The sequence below is a fragment of the Bactrocera latifrons genome, unplaced genomic scaffold (assembly GCF_001853355.1).
Source record: "Bactrocera latifrons isolate USDA-ARS-PBARC rearing strain unplaced genomic scaffold, ASM185335v1 scaffold_61, whole genome shotgun sequence".
NCBI lineage: Eukaryota > Metazoa > Arthropoda > Insecta > Diptera > Tephritidae > Bactrocera > Bactrocera latifrons.
This window is the reverse complement of record NW_017537279.1, coordinates 1,171,652-1,193,122: the sequence shown is the minus strand read 5'-3', so window position 1 is coordinate 1,193,122 and position 21,471 is coordinate 1,171,652. Positions and strand designations below refer to the sequence as shown.

At 36.0% G+C, this 21,471-nt stretch overlaps 1 protein-coding gene across 1 annotated transcript in view; it reads right to left on the bottom strand.

Moving 5' to 3' along the window:
- LOC108975079 (sodium channel protein Nach) overlaps window positions 1-21,471 on the bottom strand; it is a 39,400-nt gene that overhangs the window by 11,687 nt on the left and 6,242 nt on the right. The window contains exons 2-6 of the mRNA XM_018943349.1: window positions 7,223-7,420; window positions 6,884-7,168; window positions 6,183-6,419; window positions 3,948-4,102; window positions 2,458-2,523 (exon numbers count right to left, since the gene is read on the bottom strand). Coding sequence (XP_018798894.1) covers window positions 2,458-2,523; window positions 3,948-4,102; window positions 6,183-6,419; window positions 6,884-7,168; window positions 7,223-7,420 — 941 coding nt within the window. The remainder of the gene's footprint in view (window positions 1-2,457; window positions 2,524-3,947; window positions 4,103-6,182; window positions 6,420-6,883; window positions 7,169-7,222; window positions 7,421-21,471) is intronic.

The following is a 21,471-nucleotide window of genomic DNA, read 5'->3' as shown; positions in this document are numbered from 1 at the left end:
GTGGTCTTGTTCACCTAACGGTTGTATGGATCATTTAAATATAATCGAGATTAATATAGGTTTATGTATATGTAAATGATCAGGGTAACGAGACGAGTTGAAATTTGGAAATACTATAAGAGCTGCTACCGACAGTGTGAAAACAAATGAAATCGGATGACAAACTCGCCCACTCCGCATATAACGGTACAGTTAAAATTTACTTAAAGCGCGATAAATCAATAACTAAATAACCAGGAACATTAAATTTAAACTACGAGATTTCAAACCAAATTTAGTAAGTGATATTCCTATATTACATTGGGAAAATTGGCGAATGCGTACTACAGTCACGCCTACTTCCCATATATGTAACAGAATTTTAAATTCGATTAGAAATTTTCTATTTCCAGTATACAAATCAACAAGAAATTAATATAACGGAATAAAACTTTGTTTAATTGAGGCCCTATGCAGTGAATACGTGGACCCAGTGCTTATAATTGACTTTTTACCGAAAATATCGGACAATGTGTGAGATATATACTTGAAATTTAGGGAGAATCATATCCTGATTGTAGTATATATGTCTGTGTTTCAAATATGGGTTGAAGCGGTCACCATATACCATATCTAAAGATTTTCGAACTTCCAAAAGACTTTATATCGCATACCTAAGCCAATATGTGAGTTATCTTAATGAAATTAAGAGAGAGTGTTTTTCTTATAACGACGTATATTTGTGCTTAGAAGGAAGAAAATCGGGTGACAACTCCATACAACTCCCTGGTTTGGAAACTGCAACACTATGAAACGTTCGTTTGTACCAGAACTTAGCTTTTTGCTACTACTTGCTTTTGTATTAGCTTGGATATTTTCATGGTTGGGACTCTAACCCAGATAATTAATAATCGCGTTCTTTAAGGGTTGGATGGGTTTACGGGTTTCAATTTATTCTCTTATTTTATTATCTCATTAAATTCTATAACACCTCCAGAATATGGTTCTAAATTTTCAAGTCGATCCGCGTAATAGTTTCGTAGATACAGCCTTTTTCTCGAAACTACTTAACCGATCTTAAATAGGTATTTGAGGTTAGAACTATTTAAAAAAAAAAATCCTGAAATCTTTACGTATTCGCACGTATTTTTTCACTTTAGATGATTCTGTAAGTTATCCTGTGAACGCGAGCGCATCTTTTTTCCGACAAGTCACTGGAAACGGCATCGCAGTGGCCGATCTTAAAACATTATTTTTCCTAAAATTTTACAATTGCTTTCTTAATGGTGTATGCTTGAAACAATAAGGAATTATATTAAAATATTTAAAAACTACTCGAAAATGGATGAAATGATTTGTCTCAGATTTTAACATTTAACATTTCTTAAATATATTTTTTAGTAATTAAACTAAAATTTTTTTTCAACGATAAAAATTTTTTCTAAACAATTTAAGGTCGAAGTTTGGGTCAAAATCGATTTTTGTTAGAAACAGCAATTTTGTCAAAAAATTTTATTTTGTTCATTCTTCTATAAATTAGTAGCTTTAACATTACTTTAATGAAATTTCTCTGTTTTTTTAATTTCAAAAGATCCAGTTCGGATCACCGCAAACCGTCTTGTTTGAGAGGAGCTGTCGCAGATCGGCTGTAGCTCCTTTCCAAATAAATACTTTTACTAATACTAAGCCTTAAATCACAGTTGAAAGATGCCACAATATGTTTACAAATTTTTGGATCGATAAATTTAAAAGTTTTCTCAGAAAAAATTCTGGCAAATTCGCTCTTTTGGGGCTTTCTTATTTCTGAAACAAAAAAAAAATTAAATTTTACGCTCTGATAGTAAAGCAAAGTTCCAAATAATATGGAATCAAAAAAATATATTTTGGCAACTTATTGGGAAAATAGTGAACTCAATACTGAAACTCAAATTTTATATAACGTCACTTAAAATGAAAAATAACGTAACATCACTTTTACCAGTGAAGGAAAAGCGATATAATAGAAAGCACTCATATTGGAACACAATTTGAGTGTTAATTATATATTGGTTATATGTTGGTTATATCTGACAACGGAAACTTAGAAGTTTATGATACATATCGTCACCTAAAAAAATCGAAATTAAGTTTTTTTATTGCTTACGATTCGCTACCACATATTACATATCTCTAGCATAAAATTTCCGGCTGCCGCTGTTAGATATAACCAAAATATAACCAATGTATAAATATATAACCATTTTATAACCAAAACACAAATTTTATTCAATATGTTTAGTTTCATATATAGCGTTTTCCTTCGGCTGTAAACTTATGAAAGGTGGCGTTGCGTTATATATAACGATATATGTAATATAACGTATGTAGTGAATCGTAAGGAAAAAAAATCTAAATTTCGATTCTATTGCTGATAAGTTCGTTTTTTATTCGATTTTGAATTTATTAAGTGGTTGCTAGGCATAAAATATTTGTACTCACTTTTTATATCCTCCAAACAGGCAAGTCCATCAAAGTCGCAAACACGTAAAACTCGTCCATTTTTCACTTTGATGATAAAGAATCGAACAATTTTCGTATCAATTCAATATTTATTTACATATAAGTATATATATGTATATGTATATGTATATATAAATAACACATATTCATATATGTATGTATGTACATCAATTGGAGCTAAACTATGTATAAAGGGTGTTTTCTTAGGTGTATGCTATTTTCTAGAGAGTAATTTATCATCAGTGGTGGGGTGTATTTTCGAAAGTACGTAACCTCAGCAATCAAAGCTGCCACATTCTTCCGATCTTCTTGTATTTAGAAACCGAGGTAATATTTTTTAAATTGAAAATTGATCCCACGTAAAAATTAAAATACTAATAATTTTGATAGTTTAGGTTTTCGATTTAACATACAAATTCTAGACCTCAAAAAAGCACCCTATATGTACATAAATTTTGCATATATCGAAAATCATCCATTAGAATAAAATGAGTAATAAATGTTAGTTTATGTGGTCCAATTGACATACAAATTCTAGACCTCAAAAAAAAGTACCCTATATGAATGTAACTTTCGTATAGCGAAAATCATCCATCAGCATAAAATGAGAAAGACTTAAGCTGTAAAAGCGTTAAATGCGTTAATCCATTTTGTAATCGAAACTAACAGTGATTTAAGCTTAGTGGACTTTTTGGCGCATATACCGTTATCTAAGTTCATGTATAAGTATGTGTTTATGTGTATGTGTCAAACAGTTTACATTTCTAGTTTAAATTTTGTGTTAAAAAAAAAAACAAAAACTTACTCATCCGCGCTGACCAAATTGCCAAATATAACTTTACCGTTTCATTAGCAAAATGGCGGCGTTGCTTAAGTGTGACATGGCGACACCACTGTTTTGGCGCCTAAATGATGCAATGGCAAAATAATTGGCTGAATTTCAGCGTTTTTTACGTTCTCGTAAAATAATACAGCGCAGATAACTGTGAAATTGCAAAATAATATTTAAATAAAAACACGCACACACACAAAAGTGCGCAAATAAAATTAAATAGCCAATGCGGGGAGGCAAAGAGTAAATATTAACATTTGTTTAATATTCAAAATGGCGTCAATGGTTTTTAGCAAATAAATGCCTTGTCATTTTCAACGCCAAACACAGTGACCCACACATACACCTACATATACATAGCTGCATACATACATATATACATAAAAGCAAAATAAAACGGATATTTCCATAACGGTATTATTGCGGCGTATTGTTATTTGAACTCAGCGCGGCATAACGCTTTTTAATTATAACGGTAAGCATTTAAATTTTTTAATTATTTTAATTTCTCTGTTTCTAATTAATATAATGTTTTTGGCTCGCATTAAGCTTAATTGTGTCAGAGTTGCTTGCATTGGTGTGCTAGTGTGGTGGTGTGTGTGTTGCTGCTTGTTGTTGTTGTTGATTTAATACTCACAGCGATTGCGATAGAAATGCGGCACACAACCGCACACTTTCAGTGCGAAGAACATGCGGCACTCGGCCAAGCAGAGCCCGAAACTGTAAATGGGCGAAGTGCGCATTTCTTCGGCCTCGTATTGATAGCGACATTTGCGTTGTTTGGTGGTGAAGCTGTGGAGAAGGTAATTTGTTTACATGATGATTATACAAATTTAATTTGCAACACAGAGAATACGTGAAATAGAGCAGCTTCGGGTTCTCATTTTCCCTTCGTGTTAAAAAATTCGACCCACATCACCAAAGTCATGGTCACATTTTAGTACAGTATATCACTTACAAGACAAACGGAAATACAACGGTACTAACGGTTGGGTGATCCGAGTAGAGATACTCTTTTCAATAGTCTTTGAACTATTGGAGCTTTTAACGTCGTGATCTAAAATTCTAAGAACTGAAACCGATCAATATTCTCAATCGAAATGGCTTCGTCTATGGGTTCTTGAAAAATTCCAAGCAGATCCGACGTTTTCGAGCCAAATTTGTAAAACAATAGGCCCATTTCTGACTCAATGGGAATGTGAACAAGCAAAATTTGCGCATTTGGGACGAAGAGCAACTTAAAGAGATTCAAGAGCTGTTAGTTTAACAAAAAACGGCAAAAAAAAAAATGCTTTGGAGTGATTTGTGTGTCGGACGAATCATCGGTCCATATTCCTGCAAAAATGATGTCAATGACGACCGTTATCGCGCAATAATAACCGACTATTTGATGCCTGAAATTGAAGCTCGTGACCTCGGCGACAATTGGTTTCAAAAAGACGGTGTCACTTCACACGCATCGCATCAATCAATGAATTTATTAACAGAACACTTCGGTAAGCAGATAATTTCACGTCGTGGATCAGACGAAAGGTCATCAAGATCGTGTGATATCACACCGTTAGTCTTTTTTCTGTGGATATATATAGTATAAAGTCTAAAATCTATGCGGACAATCCTGCTTCGATTCAAGCCTTGGATCAAAATGCTCGAACCAGTCGTCGAAAATTGGACTCAACGGATGGATCATCTGAGTCGCAGTCGCAGTCAACAATGGAAAGAGAAAATCTTCAGAAAATAAATACTAAAGAATATTCTTTCGAATGTTAAAATCACTCACCATAAAATTTGAAGTTTCTGTGTTTTTTCTTTGAAAAAGTAGGAAACCTCGTAATGAATCTCACTTCAGCTTAACTTCAAATCGGTATTTGAATTCTACTTTGAATACAGTAGTGGTTATATATAATTTTACCTCCTTTTCGAGCTGAAAAAAAACCTAGTCTTCAAAACAAGGACTAATCGAGGATAGAAAGAGATGCACAGTTCCACGTTCACACGCTCAGGGTCGAATTCACAGTGTGGTGGGAGAACTGTGGTGAGTTTTCCCCAAATGTTATGCATTATTTCCATCATAAGTGACACTCTGCGAAGAAAAGGACGAGTTGCAGCCACACAATTATATAGTTCACCCACCAAAAATTATGCTCTAAATCCGTCCCTATATACGCTAGTATTTTAAGTATCTCTATATAAGTTCTTTTGCTAGTAAGCAGCAACTGAGCTGATTTGCTACATTCTGGGTACTGTGCCATAGCGGTGAATCAACTTTCCTTTGGTATAGAATGTGCTATTTTTAGGCTTGCACTGGGCTAAAATAAAAGTTGGTATACTCATCAAAAAACTTCCCGATGTATTTGTTCGACTTCCAAAACTCTGTTTTAATATTCTACTTAAAATGTTAGTTAATATTTTGAGCCGATCTCCTTGCAGTCCTAGTATAAATCGTCTTCGAGATTGCTGCCTACAAATTTGCCACAAGGTCGAAAACTGCAGACTGGGAAATCATTACCAATTGTAGTCCATACAACTTTGGCAAACTCTATGTGAATTTCCCAAACAACATCGACAGTTAGTTTGGTCTTAAAAGAAAGTCTGTTTTAAGGCAAAAAGTTAAAGGTACGGTCAAGAGTAAGATCCAAAAGAAAATGGGAACTAAATAAATTAATAGTGGGAAGCTTGAAAAGTTGGGTGACTGCATTGTTCGGCTAGACTTTAGACGTTGGATAAGCTCACATTTAACTTAGTTTCCTAAAGCTAAATATTTACACTATCGACTGTCTTAAATTATATGTCTATCTAAAAACAAATTCCAGTACAATTGGTCTCCATTCGAAACTTTTCTGAAAAAAATCAAAATATAATCAGTACTTACGCCCTCGCCTCCTCCGCTGTGTATATCTCTAGCGCGATCAATTCCACTGTCGTATAATCGGTTTCTGGAAATGTGTAACGTTGCTTGGAAATGTTCGGTATATCACCTGAGCCATGAAAATAGACATCATACGCGGTGGAGAGGTTTATAATCTGTGCATAAATTTCACCATCTAGCGGATGGACGGTGACACGATCGCCATGATCCAATATGTTCCAGTCGTTGCGTTTCCAATAGCTGAAAACGGAAAGGATGGACGTGAAAGGAAGTAGACGATGTTTGATGAAAATTTTGTTAGTCACTTATAAAATTAAACTGAATACGAGACGAGTGTAATCTGTTCTAAACTTTCTTAATCGAATCCAGAGTATTTCTAGTTGGTTTCTGTGGATTGGGATATTGCTAGAATTTCGGATGTTTTTAAGCGTTAACAAGACCGAATGAAAAAGAACAAGACAAATGAGTCTTGCATCAAACAGAGTAATATGGAACCAGTCGAAACTTTTCCTACATATTTGAATAACTCCGTTTAAATTTTTTTGAAATTTTGAGAGTGAGAAAGTTCTCCTATTGGTCATGATGGTCATAAATAAGACTCTCTAAGCTACCAATTAAACCAATTTCCATTTAGCCAGCTAAAAACCTTGATAATATAAATAACACAAAATAATCAAACTTCTTAAAAATTGTCAAATACTCACTCATAAGAATTATAACGGGCCACAAGCGAATTCACCGAATGACAAATACCGAATTCGGTGAGTGTTTCATATATGAACATTTGCACGGCGGCGCCACTACTCATTTCCGGCTCGAAGTTCCACTTCAGTTCATACAACAAATCCAGGTACTTGCTGCTCGGTATGCCGAAAGTTTTATTACGCGGTAGTGTCTCAATATTCTCATAGGTGAGACGCGCCAACTTCTCGATGAAAGCATGGAAATCGTTACGATCCTGCTCCGATTCGAAGATTTCGGGATGTTTCCTTATTCAAAGAAGCGTTTAAACGCTAAGCATGAAATGTTAAGACTCTACTCACTCCATGTACTCCTCAACTTTTAATTCATCAATGCGTTTATGTGGACAAACAGTGAGCGAGGGAAAGCTTGTATTCCACACCAACTTATTGCGATCCATAGATATGACCATGGGTGAGGTTTGAAAACGTTCCCACGTACGTTTGCTCAACGAAATGATGGCAAAGAGCGCCACACAGATGAAGGCGAGCCAAATCATACTAAGAACGGGATAGAGCAGACATGAATAAACGGAAATGTGAAACGGATGGAATTGTTAAAGCGTTCAAAAAGTGAACAGTTTCCTGATATATGAAAGAGAGTGAGTGTGTTTGTTGCTGCTTTGGTGCATGTCCCGTTATGAGTGTGTGAATGACCGGCCGTAAAATGGCGTCATAACTCTGCGATTTTCAGCGCGTCCATAAAAATCTATTGCGTGTAAATTTATCTGACTCTTTGTTTTTTTTTGCTGCTCATAAAAATCACAGCCGCAAAAGGCAAAAGTCAAGTCAACAAACTCCCAGTCTGCATACTTTGACACATACTGCTGTGTGGTGGCAATAAAAATTTTGGCGGATATGAAATGTGAAATGCATAATTTGCAAAGTTTTATCCAATGCAGCGCTCGCCGAAAATATATTATTAGAAATAGTCTAAAAAATAACTGTACAGAAAAAATTGTTGCACAAGTCAATGAACGCAATGCGACTATTTTATGAGTTAGCGTGTGTGTATGTACATTAGAGATGGTCATTAGAATTTGGTGTATAATAAACGGACTATTGTATTTACTAAAATTCCATACCATAGGGACTACTTTACAGTTTTTTCATAGAGCTTACTGTAATTCATCTGAAACTTTAATTTTACATTACTACTAAAGAAGTTAGCCGAACATAACTCTCCAGAAATAAATCCTTTAAATCATGACACAACACAAGTAAAAGCTTTTCAAATCGGATCATAATATTTACAGCCAGCCTGATACAAATATTTGGATCGTAGTTCCTAATGCTCTCTATTTACCAAAAATATCGGTTAATCTGTAGGTTAATAATATGTCGTGGAAACAAACATGGATAACATCGGGTGAAAGCACCTTTGGCTCACAGATACCTAATAATGGCTATTCGTCAATGACAGCAAACGACGCCATATTTTTTCCCGCTCTTTTGACATTTCTCTTCAGTAAGATTTGTCATTCCATCATGGAAAGATTTACAATCCAACTACGTCGTCAAAATTATTAAAATTTACTACCGAAATTCGGAATCAGTGGTCTCAACTTTAAGAGCGCAACGTTCAATTTATGGTCGTCATAATCGTCTTGTCAGATCATTTACGGAGAGTCTAGTGGAAAAATTTGAATCCACACCAACAGTACAAAATATTCCTGCGCGAGTGATGCAAAGAAGCGCCCGTAGTGTTGAGAATATTGCTGCCACTGTCGCATCAATTAAGGAAAACCCAAATCAGTCTCTCACACGTTTGTCTCAAGCGATGGGCATCTCTGTGACGTCGTTGTGGCGAATTTGTGAAGAGGTCTTGACCTACATCCATACAAGACCAACCAAGAATTGCAGCCGCCTGACCACCAGAATCGTTGAATATTCGTGTATTGGTCTGAGCAAGAACTTGAAAATGATCCGGATTTTCATCATATCGGCAGATTTATGCTTGAAAACCGTCGAAAATTCTATTCAGCGTCGGGACTTCTGCAAAGGTGTCTATTCTGCCATGCAAAAGGAATTGAGTTCCATACATAATGGCAGGAATAAAGAATCATTCATTGATATCCAAATCCGTTTCTGTTTACTATGCTTCATATTATGATTTCCGTTCTTCTTGCCGAATACATCGATCAAAGAGTGAGTTATCTTCATATTGTAATGTTCTCGAGTGCTAAGTGTGGGCAAAAGTTTATTAACTATAATTCCGGATCTTTTCTAGCTCGAATGTACGCGATATAGCGATGATCAAAAGGTATGGTGTATTTAAAAAAAAATAAATTGGATTTCTTAACCACTGAAGTAACTTGATCTAGACATCTCTCCAAACCTATTATAATGACTCCCGATTATTTAGTTGGATGAAGTTTTCTCACAATTTGTCAAATATTGCAGTTTTGCACAATCTGAGAGTAAAATATATTTAGTTTCATCCGACCTTAGCTCCTTCTTAATTTTTTTTATTCTCTGTTCATTAACCTATTCGGCACCGAATGGTTCCAACATCTTTAGTTGAACTTTTCAAGAACGAATACATAGACCTCGTTCAGATTCACTTGTTTGTAGCTACTAATTGTGTTCACATGAGTGATACGAATCCGATAATTTGAGCCAGACAATTTCGGCATTCTCTTGCATATCACATACTCAACTTCCTCTGTACTATGTACATGTACTTCTTTCTAAATTTATATTATTTATATTATGCATATTTGCACTTTTCATTAAAAAAAAGGATATAATAATAGTCGTAAATCCGAACTGCGAACTGTTCGATTAAGAACACAAAGAGTGCTACTCTTCGTCTTTCCTTGCCTACCAAAACCGCTTTGGGCGACAAAAAGGGTCCGCGTATGAGCATAGTCATAGTGAATATGCGAGATATTTTGAAAATGAAGTACATATATAGACGCAACTCAGTGTGTTAGAAATCAGAAACAAGTGTGACAAAATCATTTCAATGAGCATCTTCGGAATGTAGAAAGAAATTGTCGCCGGGACGCTGGGCTTCACCGAGTAGACGCCACAATGGCTCATAAAGCTTTTGTTACGAATCGTAGTGATAAGACCAAGGCGATGCGTTTCACGCCATTTCCGCAATGATTTGAAAAAGAAGAGGGAGCAAATGAACGTGAGGAAGGAATTGTTGAAAAGCCATGACGAGGAGAGAAAGAAGGAGAGTGCTAAACCTTGCAATGATTTGGTGAAATTAACCCCTTCGAGCAAGAGAAAGCACAGCGAGCTCGTGGCGCTGGAAAATGATCATAATATACGTAACTGTGTGTAAATATTTTAATAAATGCATATGTGTAAATGTGTACAAGCAGACATATAATAAATACATATGTAAAAATGTTGTTTATACATACAAGAAAATTGAAGGAAATATGTGAAATTGTAATAAAAGAAGTAATGTTTGCGTTTTTTTTTGTGCGCTAAACAGGATGTATTAAGTTTGTATTTCTTTATAATATATAAATAACTTTATATAATATACAAGGTGCGTTCTAAAGTAAACCGGACTTAAAAAAATAAACAGAAAAAGTAGGTTTTTCGGCAAAATCAATTTATTTTATTCAAAATAGCACGGTACAAAAGCATGTGAACGAGTGTTTTACATCGCTGGCCGGTATGGCCGCCAGTATGCCGGTGCAAGTCTTTTGCATGGCCACTACGTATGCAAAACGCTTTCCTTTCATGGGCAAATACATTTTTCCGAAAAGGAAGAATTCACACGGTGCCATTTCAGGTGAATACAGAGTGCGGTTAATGGTTAAAATGTGGTTTTTGGTCAAATAATCGGTCAAAAGATGTCCTTCGAATGTTGGATTTTGAGCAATTTTTGGTCGTCAGTCAATTTGTGCGGAACAAACCGTGCACACACCTTTCGTAAGCCCAAATGTTCGGTTAAAATGCGATAAATTAATGTTTTGGATATGTTCAATTCCATTTCCCTGAATTTCAATGATGGTTCCGGCTGATTTTTGATGAATTTGCGCACAGTTTCGATGGAATTTCCGGTGATCGCGGATTTTGATTGGCCCACATGTTGATCGTCATTAATGTCCACACGAACACTTTGAAAACGTTGAATCTACTCGTGTACTCTGCGACGAGATAGGCAATCATCGCCAGAAACTTGTTTCATCAATTGAGACGTTTCGGTAAAAGTTTTACCAATTTTAAAACAAAATTTTATGTTGGCTCGTTGTTCGAAGTTCATTTTCGCACCGATAAGACAAATATACTGACACTTAAAACACAATAAATTCACTTCCAATCAATGAAATGTCATGAAATTCTCACTGGCCAATCAATAAAGACAGCAAATTCTAACACACTAGTGGACATATAGGTGGCGCTACCAGGGGCGCTAGATTCAAAAAGTCCTTTTTACTTTGGAACACACCTAGTTTATATGGAAATGATCAGCATGACGAGCTGAGTCAATTTAGATAAGTTCATCTATCCGTCAGTCTGTATTTGAGTGCTTGAGATGTCGATCTGCAAATTTTCACACATAACTTTCCCCAAAGAAGCAGCTCAATTGTCGAAACCGTCGAAACAGGACCACTATAGCGGGCGTTCAAACCGAACGATCAAAATTAAGCAATTTTAAGGAAAACATGTTGAGAACTCCTAAAATGCTAAAAACTACACACAAGAAGAGTAGTAATACCTTCCTCACACATAACGGTTGCGTTCAGTGCATTCCGACAATAGCAAATGGCGCTTATTTACTCATTAAAAGCCGCAGCTGAGTACTATTTTTTCCCCAAACAAAAGCAAAAACTTTTGCCAAAAAATAAAATCAAATAACGCAGGGAAACGTAGCGTTTAATTCGAAATTTCAACTCTAACCTCAAAAAGTGCTATAATTTTGGAGAAATATTCTTCCCACCAGCGCCGTTGAAAGTAACGGAGCGCATTGTATCCAACGGCATTCTGTTACCATGGTGGCAGCTGCAGTAACGCGAATACACACACACACATCCATACGCACAAGCAGATAAAGCTTTGTGATGGGTCACACATGTGAAATTCCAGCGCACGCACACCTCTACACACTTATGCATGCATATGCATGAGGCTATGCTCTGCCAGCGTATTTGTTGCCATATCAACTGGCCTGTTGTTAGCTGCCAGGGTTATCACATGCACCGCAGAGATTTTCGCAGAAGTACTATACATATTTGTGCGATTTTTTATAACAGTTATAAAACCTGCACATGGCCAGTGATACCAGCAGAAGTGCTGGTGTTTGTGTGTGTGTTTACGCTACAGTTGCCCGTTGGCGCTCAATTTTTTCAAAACACCTCTTTCGTTTTTCCTTATTTCCATCTTTTTTTTTTTTTGTTTTTTTGTTTTGTTTTGTTTCTCGTTGCTTATTCGCAATGTGCTTGTAATTCCGTTTTTCATTTGGTTGCGGCTCAAAGTTGCAATCCACTTTTTCACCATGACACTCTAATGCCCCTCGAGCAGTTTTTTGTTTACTGTTAAAACCACACACGTGGTTACGCATGTATGTATGTGTATGTGACAGCGAAAAAAGAATTTATATTCTCTCGAAATAACCAACACATGTCTCCCGCATCGCCTGCCAACAGCAAAAAACTGCGTGTGGTGGGTTCGGCAGCACACCTCGTTTTTGCCGCACTTTACTCCCCGTAGCAGCATTGAACAAATGTGCCGCGCAAAATTATCTCAGGCGCAGATTAAGTGGCGCTACGTACAAATTTACTTTGAAAATTGCTGCAACAAAAAAATCCGAATGATAAGTGCGCTGCCGGTTTGCGCAAATTTTCTGTAAACTTTTAATTAGTTTGAAAAGAGATGAGAGGCGAAAAAACGAATATCTTTGACGGTGTCAATCATTCAATCTAATCGCTTCGAAAAATTTATATAAATAAATAACGGTTTTGCAAAGGAAATAATTGTAATCACGAAAAACTCCGTCACCCTCACCACAACTGAAAGTAGCACTAAGTTGCACCGATATATGCGCTATAAAATCAGCCGGAAGTCCGAAAATTTTTTTATGAAGCATATTAGGGCTAAAGGGAGGATGGAGAATGGAGGAGGAGGAAACTCCTCTGAGCGTCATTTACTGCAGCGTGGTCAAAAGCGATTATTTTACTTATGGCTCAAGCAGCTCACGACTTCCGGTCTTAGACCAAATACCCCCTGGGTAGCCAAAGAACATTCGTTAGAAGGCGAGCTAAAATGAGAATGAAAACATCTCTGGGTTGTGCATTGGGTTTTCAGCCTCGGATGAGAGACACCTCTTTTGATGACGCCACTGCAAATATATTAAGGATTACGATTTAAGGGCATGCCCTTGGAATCTCCACTCCCTTCATTGGGATGGTGTCGCTGCTCAGTTGTTTGATATCCTCGTTAGAGTAATGGCTGACAGCACCGCCGTTCAAGGAATGCGATAGACGGGACAAGGACTGAGACGAGTAGATCCTTGTGGTATGTAATGAAACCTAAAATCGGTGTGGAATTTGTGGTGGATGAGAGGTTCCGTCGCCAAGTCCTAGCATTCACCTCGGTGGATAAACGTTTAGCCAAACTCCATATCAAACTGAAGTTCTTTAACATATAACTGATTCGCGTCCACACCCCGACGGAAGAGAAGGACTATGTGAAAAAAGATGTTTTCTATTCTTGACATAGTGGAGTGTCAAAATCGTGGTTGGTATCTTTGGTACAACGCTCGGTAAGATCAGCCTCCATAATGAAACATCCAAAATGGGATGAGGCTGAGTGATTTTACGGGTGGCCGAAATATAAAAAATATCTGTTGTACTAGATTCCAGTTTTTTAGTCATGTTCGAAAATCATGGGGACTAGATGGAGTATTTCTCCAATTTAACCAATTTTTGACACACAAGTATAAGAAAAAGAATCTCCCTGAATGTTAATAATATAATATTAAGAAAAGAACAGGTTTATCGATATTTTTCGCGATAGGTCAGCCATAGGCACGGGTCCACATATTCAGTATCGAGAGGTTTGAAGAGTCATATCACAAATTCGACTAATTTCGGGTAATTAATGGGATACATTGAAGTTAATGTCTCTGAAAAGTTGTGTCTTAATGTGTTCATTAGTATTTGGATTCTATACTGTAGGGGGTAGGGGTGATAATATAATTGAACTACGGAAAAATATACAAATTCTTTCTTTACAAGTGTATAATTTTACTATACGATTACATGCGATATATACTACCTATGTATGTACGTACTGTCAAAATTTCGACGACTTTTCTAAATATAAGCATATTTGCTTATTCGCATCATTTCATTTATTCGGAAACTTTGTGAATGGACATTGGATAACACTGCTAAGGCTCGATTTTTCAATAATTTATGATATATTTTTCTATGTATGTAACTGTTTTTATATAAATACTAGCTTGTATTTGTTACATGTTTTATTTATTGACATCTATTTGTTTCTCCGCAACACATTTCATTGTTTTTGTTACACTTGACGGTTTATTTATTTATTTGCCTGTCAATATGAGTGAACAGACATTAAGTGTTATGCCAGTGGGCCTAAGTAAATAAATAAACAAATGGTTCAATAAATACAAATTTATTAAAAAAAAAAAAAAATCATACATGGATACATGTATGTACAAACTTGGTGCATACATACGTACATATGTATATACATATGTTTAAAAGCTGGCTGATTAGTAAAAACCAAAATGAAATTTATTTAAAGAGTTGAAAAGTTTTGCTTACTGAAATAATTAACAGTATTAAAATACATACATACATACATATGTGCGAGCAGTTTGAAAATATGAGCTTTAAAGTAAAATCAGATTTTTTTAAATTTATAGTAATTTTAGCTTGGTTATTTTGTTCAACCCTTTTCGTATATTGTGAAAGCTTCAAATAGAATTTTCATAAATTTAATGAAACATGAAAAATACTATAATCAGAATACATTAATCCACATATATTAGCTACAAGTTTAGGCATTATCTTGACGTGGTAGCCAAGTACCGAATGCGACAACCCTCGTTCATTAACAGACACAGAACTAACGGCGCGGTTGTTGTGGCCAATGATATCGATGTCATCGTACATACTCCAAGAGTGTATAGCGGTCGTTTAGAAGATTGTACCTTCTCTATTTAGCTCTGCAGCTCGAATTATTTTATTCAGCCATTGACTGATGAAGTCGTAAGATAGGAGGCTCCTTGTCTGAAACCTCGTTTCGTATCGAATGGCTCGGATAGGTTCTTCCCGAACCAGACGGAGCTTTTAGTTTAAATGCGGGATCTCTCACCCGAGGCTGTTTTGTTACTTTCATTTGGGTGGTTCTATACGTATACGTCTCACTTTACTTGTTCTTAAAATGGATGTTTTTTTTATCTACTCGGCGGATACTTAATCTAAGATCGGAAGTCGTAAGCTGCTTCAGCAATATGTAAAACAATCGTTTCTGGCCACTCCAAGTGAATGGTGCTCAGATAATTTTCCTCATTTGCTTGAACTTTTACACATGGCTCCATCTACCGTATGTCACGAATAGATCGTTCAATATTGATTTCTGTAGATTGAAGAGAGGCTAGTTTATTGCTAGCGAGCAGGGACTTCAAATAACCTCACAAGAAGTAGCCCAATGGTGTTAAATCACATTTTATTGGAGGCCGTTCAATGTCGCAATTTCTTGAAGTAATCGAATGTCCAAACTTTACTCTCGATATTTCGGTTGTTGCACATACTATGTGCCACGTAGTCCCACCTGTTGGAACTAGATGTTGTCAAGATCATTCAATAACGACCGTCAAAAGTTGATTATCATCGATCCATACCGCTCGCCATTGACGGTGAGAGCATTACTTCATTTCGAAAAAAGTACGGATCGATGCTTCCACGGAACCAAAAAAAAAAAACACCAAACTGTCAATTTAGGTGAATTTAATGGTTGTTCATGTATAAATAGATGATTTTCTTCACATCACAATCTAAAGTTTTGTTTATTAATCGCACCACTCAGATGAAAGTGAGCCTCATCGGAGAGAAGGTTTTTAAATAAAATCGTTATAGTTTTCAAGTTGTTCCAAAGCAAAATCAAAACCGCAAACCCGCGACGTTTACGGTGGTCAAATGGCGCCAGTTCTTGAGTGAGAACAATTATATATGGATGCAAGCACAAATCCCTTCTCAAAATCCGCCAGCTAGTGGTTTGAGACAGTCCCAATTCTTGCGAACATCTTGGAGTCGACAAACTGCGGTCTTCAGCAACATTTGCTTGAACGGTGGTAATATTTGCATAAGTGCAATCGGTTCTTAGCCTTATTCGCACTTGAACATTATTTAAAGTAAATGTTCGCTCGAAGTTTTTAACAATTCGACGAATAGCGAGCAGATGTGGACGACAAAAGCACACGAAAAGTTGCCATTGGAGAACAATTGTTTTCATAATAAAATTTCATAATTTTTTAGCTTTTAAAACATAAACTAAAGTTAATGGAGTTTAGGTCCAAAATTTGTTTTACAAAGTCTATGAAATATGAAGTTATTCTATTTATATTGTTATGAAGGGTCTCTTTGTTAAGGAAAACTATGGTCTCAGCGCAGCCTACGTCTGTAAAAGTCAACTTTTGAACTAGTACTATACGAGAAGGAAAGTATTATGACGAATACTGCCGATAAGACAGACTTTAACCGAATGAAGTTCGGGTCGATTTCAGCGTTTAGTTAGACCCTTTCATTTTTTATTACTAACTTGATAAATACCATTATAACTGGTCCTCTTAGCATCCTCTAATTCTACCGAAATAGTAAAATAATGGAAACAACCTTCTTAATCATTTAATTAATTAACCGAATCTAAGGTGTTTACAATGAAAGAACCGCAATAAAATTTTGAGGTTTAGCAATAGCTATCCGTATACATTTTCATTAATTCTTTCAGTAAATGTCAGCAGTGATATTCCCGACAGCTTCCGAAAACAATTGCCCAATGAGCGTTCTTTGGTTATAAAATTTATGGATATACATATTATATTTTTATAAGTACAGGATAATGTTGTATTAATCGTTAATGTCGAAAAAACTTTGAAAAGTTTCTATTCGAGATATTTAAATGTGCAAAAGCTTTTCAAGTTTGAAGTTTTCTGAAAGCTTGCTGAATCTTAATTACTGAAAACTGTATATCATTGTCTGCCAAAAACCTGCCTCAAAACTTTTCACTTCTACGAAAAATTCTGAAGATAATGTGTTATAATTTGTGCATACATACATATAATATATATATATACATATGTATGTTTATTAGGGTGTTTTTTTTTAACTATTAACTTTTTTTAATCTCGTCACGACATTTCTTTGGAAATACCCTAAAGAAAATGTTCTGAAAACTTTAGCCCTTAATAGTAACATTAGGAACAGGAGCAAGGCGTGTAAAAATTTTCCATTGAATTTTCATAGATGGTACGTAATAAAAAAAAAATCTATGAAAATTCGATACAGCTTTACTTAAAATGCCGAATATCTCCAGAAGTATTATTGATAGCGATGTTGACCTTAGAACTTTTTTGTAGCAAAAAAAATGTACTACTAATTTGTCATATAAATTTTTTTTATAGTTCTTGTCATTTACGAAATATATACAAAAGAATGCGAGTTTCGTGGAAAAGTCAGGTTTAGAGCCCCGTACTACCTCGCCGGTGTGAGTCACGACTTTGTTGCACTGAGCACTTTTGTAGAGTGAACAATTCTGAGAAATATGCGTCTAAAGTCAAAGCGATGCCATAAAATACCTCTGATCTGTAGGGATTTAAAGAAAAAAAATCTCGATTGTACTGTATTTTCTATGGACAATTTTTACATGCCTTGGTTTAATAGTTAAATCAAAAAAATAAAAAAATACCCTAATGGACATATATGCTTGAAACTCGGACAATGAAATGCTCAAACGCTTTAAGCGTGAATAAAACTTTTCGCAAACTATTTTATTTGTTTGCAGTTGCAATTTGCCAACAAAAATGCAAACGAATTGAGAAATAATTTTGAGTAGATGACTTTCGAGTGAAAGTTTCGTACAACAATTTAGTGCGACTCGAAGAAGAACACAAACAATCATGTCAAGCAGCAGTAAAATTAAAGTGTCAAGACATTTAATGGGACATCCAGTATGAGAAAGTGACAGTGGCCATGGAAGTTGGCCAACATCTTGAAGCTTTCGGCTGTCGAGCCACGAAATGCCAGTGTAAACACACAAAGACAACCATTTTGCAGAGCAACCGAAATATATTAACTTCGAAAGAAATATGCAATAAGTAAGAAATAAATAAGAATGGCCAGAGCACAAGCGAAGCAGCAAAATTGTTGCAGAAAATTGTTTTGTTGACAAGGCGTATATTGTACTCATACTTACCATGTGTGCTGCGGAAGTTGCTAGGAGCATCCAGCCAGGCAGATAGTATGCATATGTATGCGTGTGTAAATATGTATGTATGTGTGCAGAGTAGTCATACAAATAGAAGTGGTTATTGACAAATCTTTCTTCTAATAAAATGTTCTTATTTGTTCTTTCTTTGGATTTTCGAAGAACTCGATCTCCCTAGCAAGTAAATATCTGTGTTGCTCGCCATTGTGCTTAATAAGCACTTATGTGTGTATTCAAGTATGCGTAACAAATGTGGTTGTTGGTGTGCCGAGTCAGAAGTAAATACACATAAGAATATTACATTAGATTGCATTGTCGTGCTTGTTTGTATGTTTGCACAGTGTAAGTTGTTTGCTAAAGGATGTGGTTGTCACAATGCCATAATGCCTGATGAACTTTTATGAAGTGCAAATTTCTCATCAGTGGTGATGTTTTCACATTTGTCTTATACAACAGAGATAAGGGGACACCGACAGAGCAGAAATGAGTATGTTAAATTTGTCTTGAAGAAAAAAAAAATATTTTTACTGCACAGGCGTTAGTTTTTAAGAACATTCCATTTCGTTGTTGCTGCTTTAAATTTAATCATTATTAAAGATGATCCATTTCGAGTTTCTCCACATTTTTAAAATAAAAATACAGAAAACTCAAATTTAATGTGGAATGTTTATTAAAATTCGCAAGAACATACTTTGTCTTTTTTTTTTTTAAGATTTTCTATATCCAATGTTGGCCGCGGCTACGTCTCAAACGGTTCATCCGTTCAGTCCAATTTTTGTTTCACTCGTTCACAAGCATTTCGACTCGTAACTGGCGTGTTGATGTTTTGTTTCAAGCTCTTAATCGAAGCGGGAGATTGTCTTTAGACTTTATATATCCATTCAGGAAAAAGTTTAACGGTGTGATATCACATGATCTTGATGACCAATCGACCGGCCAAAAACGTGAAATTATATGCTCTTCGAAGTGTTTTCTCAATAAATATATTCATTAAATCGGTATTGACGGTTACGTTCTCACCGATATCAATTTTGAAGAAATTTGGACCGATAATTTCACCGGGTCACAAATCATACTAAACCGTTTTTTTCTGGATCTGAGTTTCCGCGAAGCTCAGCTATCTAATAATAGAACACAAGAGGATAAGGCAGCGCCAAGCGGCTTCCATCTTACCAATATCGGTTCTAGGATACCTTTCTTTGCTAGCTTATCAGCTTTACAATATCAATTTTATCACAAATGCACTCGATGCTATTGATAGCGAAAATATGCACTTCTCGACCAACCTTAAACGCGCTGTAAAGTCATGTCTAGTATCGGCGCTGCGCTGTGTGAGTGAATGGTCACTTCTATGAAGAAGGCGGCACTTCCGAGCGGTAGATCTGTTGCTACCTTAACACAAGCTGCCTTGTCACCTCTAAAGGCTTCTTCGCACTAATCGCTGCCTCCTCGGTATATGGACAGAGAAGGAGCTGGCAGAGTTCGGTTTGGTGACTCCATGATCTAGTTGATCGAAAACCTCGGATCGTCTGAAGGCCATAGACAGAGGAGATGTCGCTCGGGAAGGTCGAGCGACTTCAGTTCTTGCAAAGTTGTGGTTTATACGCTTCCAATTTAAGATCTCGACGTAAAATGTAAAAAATCGTTCCATACGTCAGTTCGAGTTGCTGCGGCTGCTATATTTGCTTCACGGCGTGCTGGATGTGGTCTATGCAGTTGAACATTATCCAGTAACGAATCCTGGGTCTCAAGATGGACGATGGAGTTGCGAATAGTACGTTCAGTAGGCCGATTATATTTACCATAATTTGAACGAAGTGAGAACATGAATTTTCGAAATAAAGTTGAACGATTTGTAAACGTTGTACAGATGTAATGCCTTGATCACACATAACAAGTAGAGCGGCGAGACAGTGACTCGGCCGAGTGCTCGTTTCGTTTAAACAGTAAGGCGAGTAATGAACCGAGTCAGTGGGCGAGTATAGTGGCGAGAGAGTCACTAGAATCACATTTTGTTTACTAGGCCGAGTGCTTCTTTTTTCTTCAGGGCTCTTTTGCCCCTTCTGAGCAAATCACTGACTCGCTCGTTGCATGTGAACACGCGTTCGGTCTTCACTCTCCATTACGTCGATTTTTATGTTGTTTGTTTAGTTTCAATTGAATTTTGCATTGTGAAAGAATTGAAATGGCAAATACTCTTTTATGAGATGCGGTAGAACTTCATTAAAAACTCCTTTAAAATGTCTTTTTATACAGTGAACAGGGTATATTAATTTTGTCACGAAGTTTGTAACACCCAGAAGAAAGCGTCGGAGACCTTATAAAGTATATATATAAATGATCAGTATGTTGAGCTGATTCGATTTAGCCATGTCCGTCCGTCTGTCTGTCCGTCTGTCTGTATATATACGAACTAGTCAATCAGTTTTTAATATATCGTTTTGAAATTTTGCAAACACCATTTTCTTTTCAAGAAGCTACTCATTTGTCGGGACTGCCATATAAACTGAACGATCGGAATCAAGTTCTTGTATGGAAAACTTTCACATTTGACAAGACATATTCACGAAATTTGGTATAGATAATTTTCTAAGGCAACAATGTAATCTCCAAAGAAATTTTCAGATCGGTTAACTATAACATATAGCTGTCATATAAACTGAACGATCGGAATCAAGTTCTTGTATGGAAAACTTTCACATTTGACAAGATCTATTCACGAAATTTGGTATAGATAATTTTCTAAGTCAACAATGTAATCTCCGAAAAAAATTGTTCAGATCGGCTCACTATAGCATATAGCTGTCATATAAACTGGATGATCGGAATAAAGTTCTTGTATGGAAAACTTTCACATTTGACAAGACAAATTCTCGAAATTTGGTATAGATAATTTTCTAAGACAAGAATGTAATCTCCGAAGAAATTGTTCCAATCAGTTAACTATAGCATATAGCTTCCATACAAACTGAACATATAGTTACTAACATAAATGCACCTGTGAAGGGTATTTAGCTTCGGTGCAACCGAAGTTAACGTTTTTTCTTGTTCTATCAAACTTTGAAAAACTTCACTGTCTAACTAGATGAACAACGCAACTCTCTCGATCGAGTATCATGCTC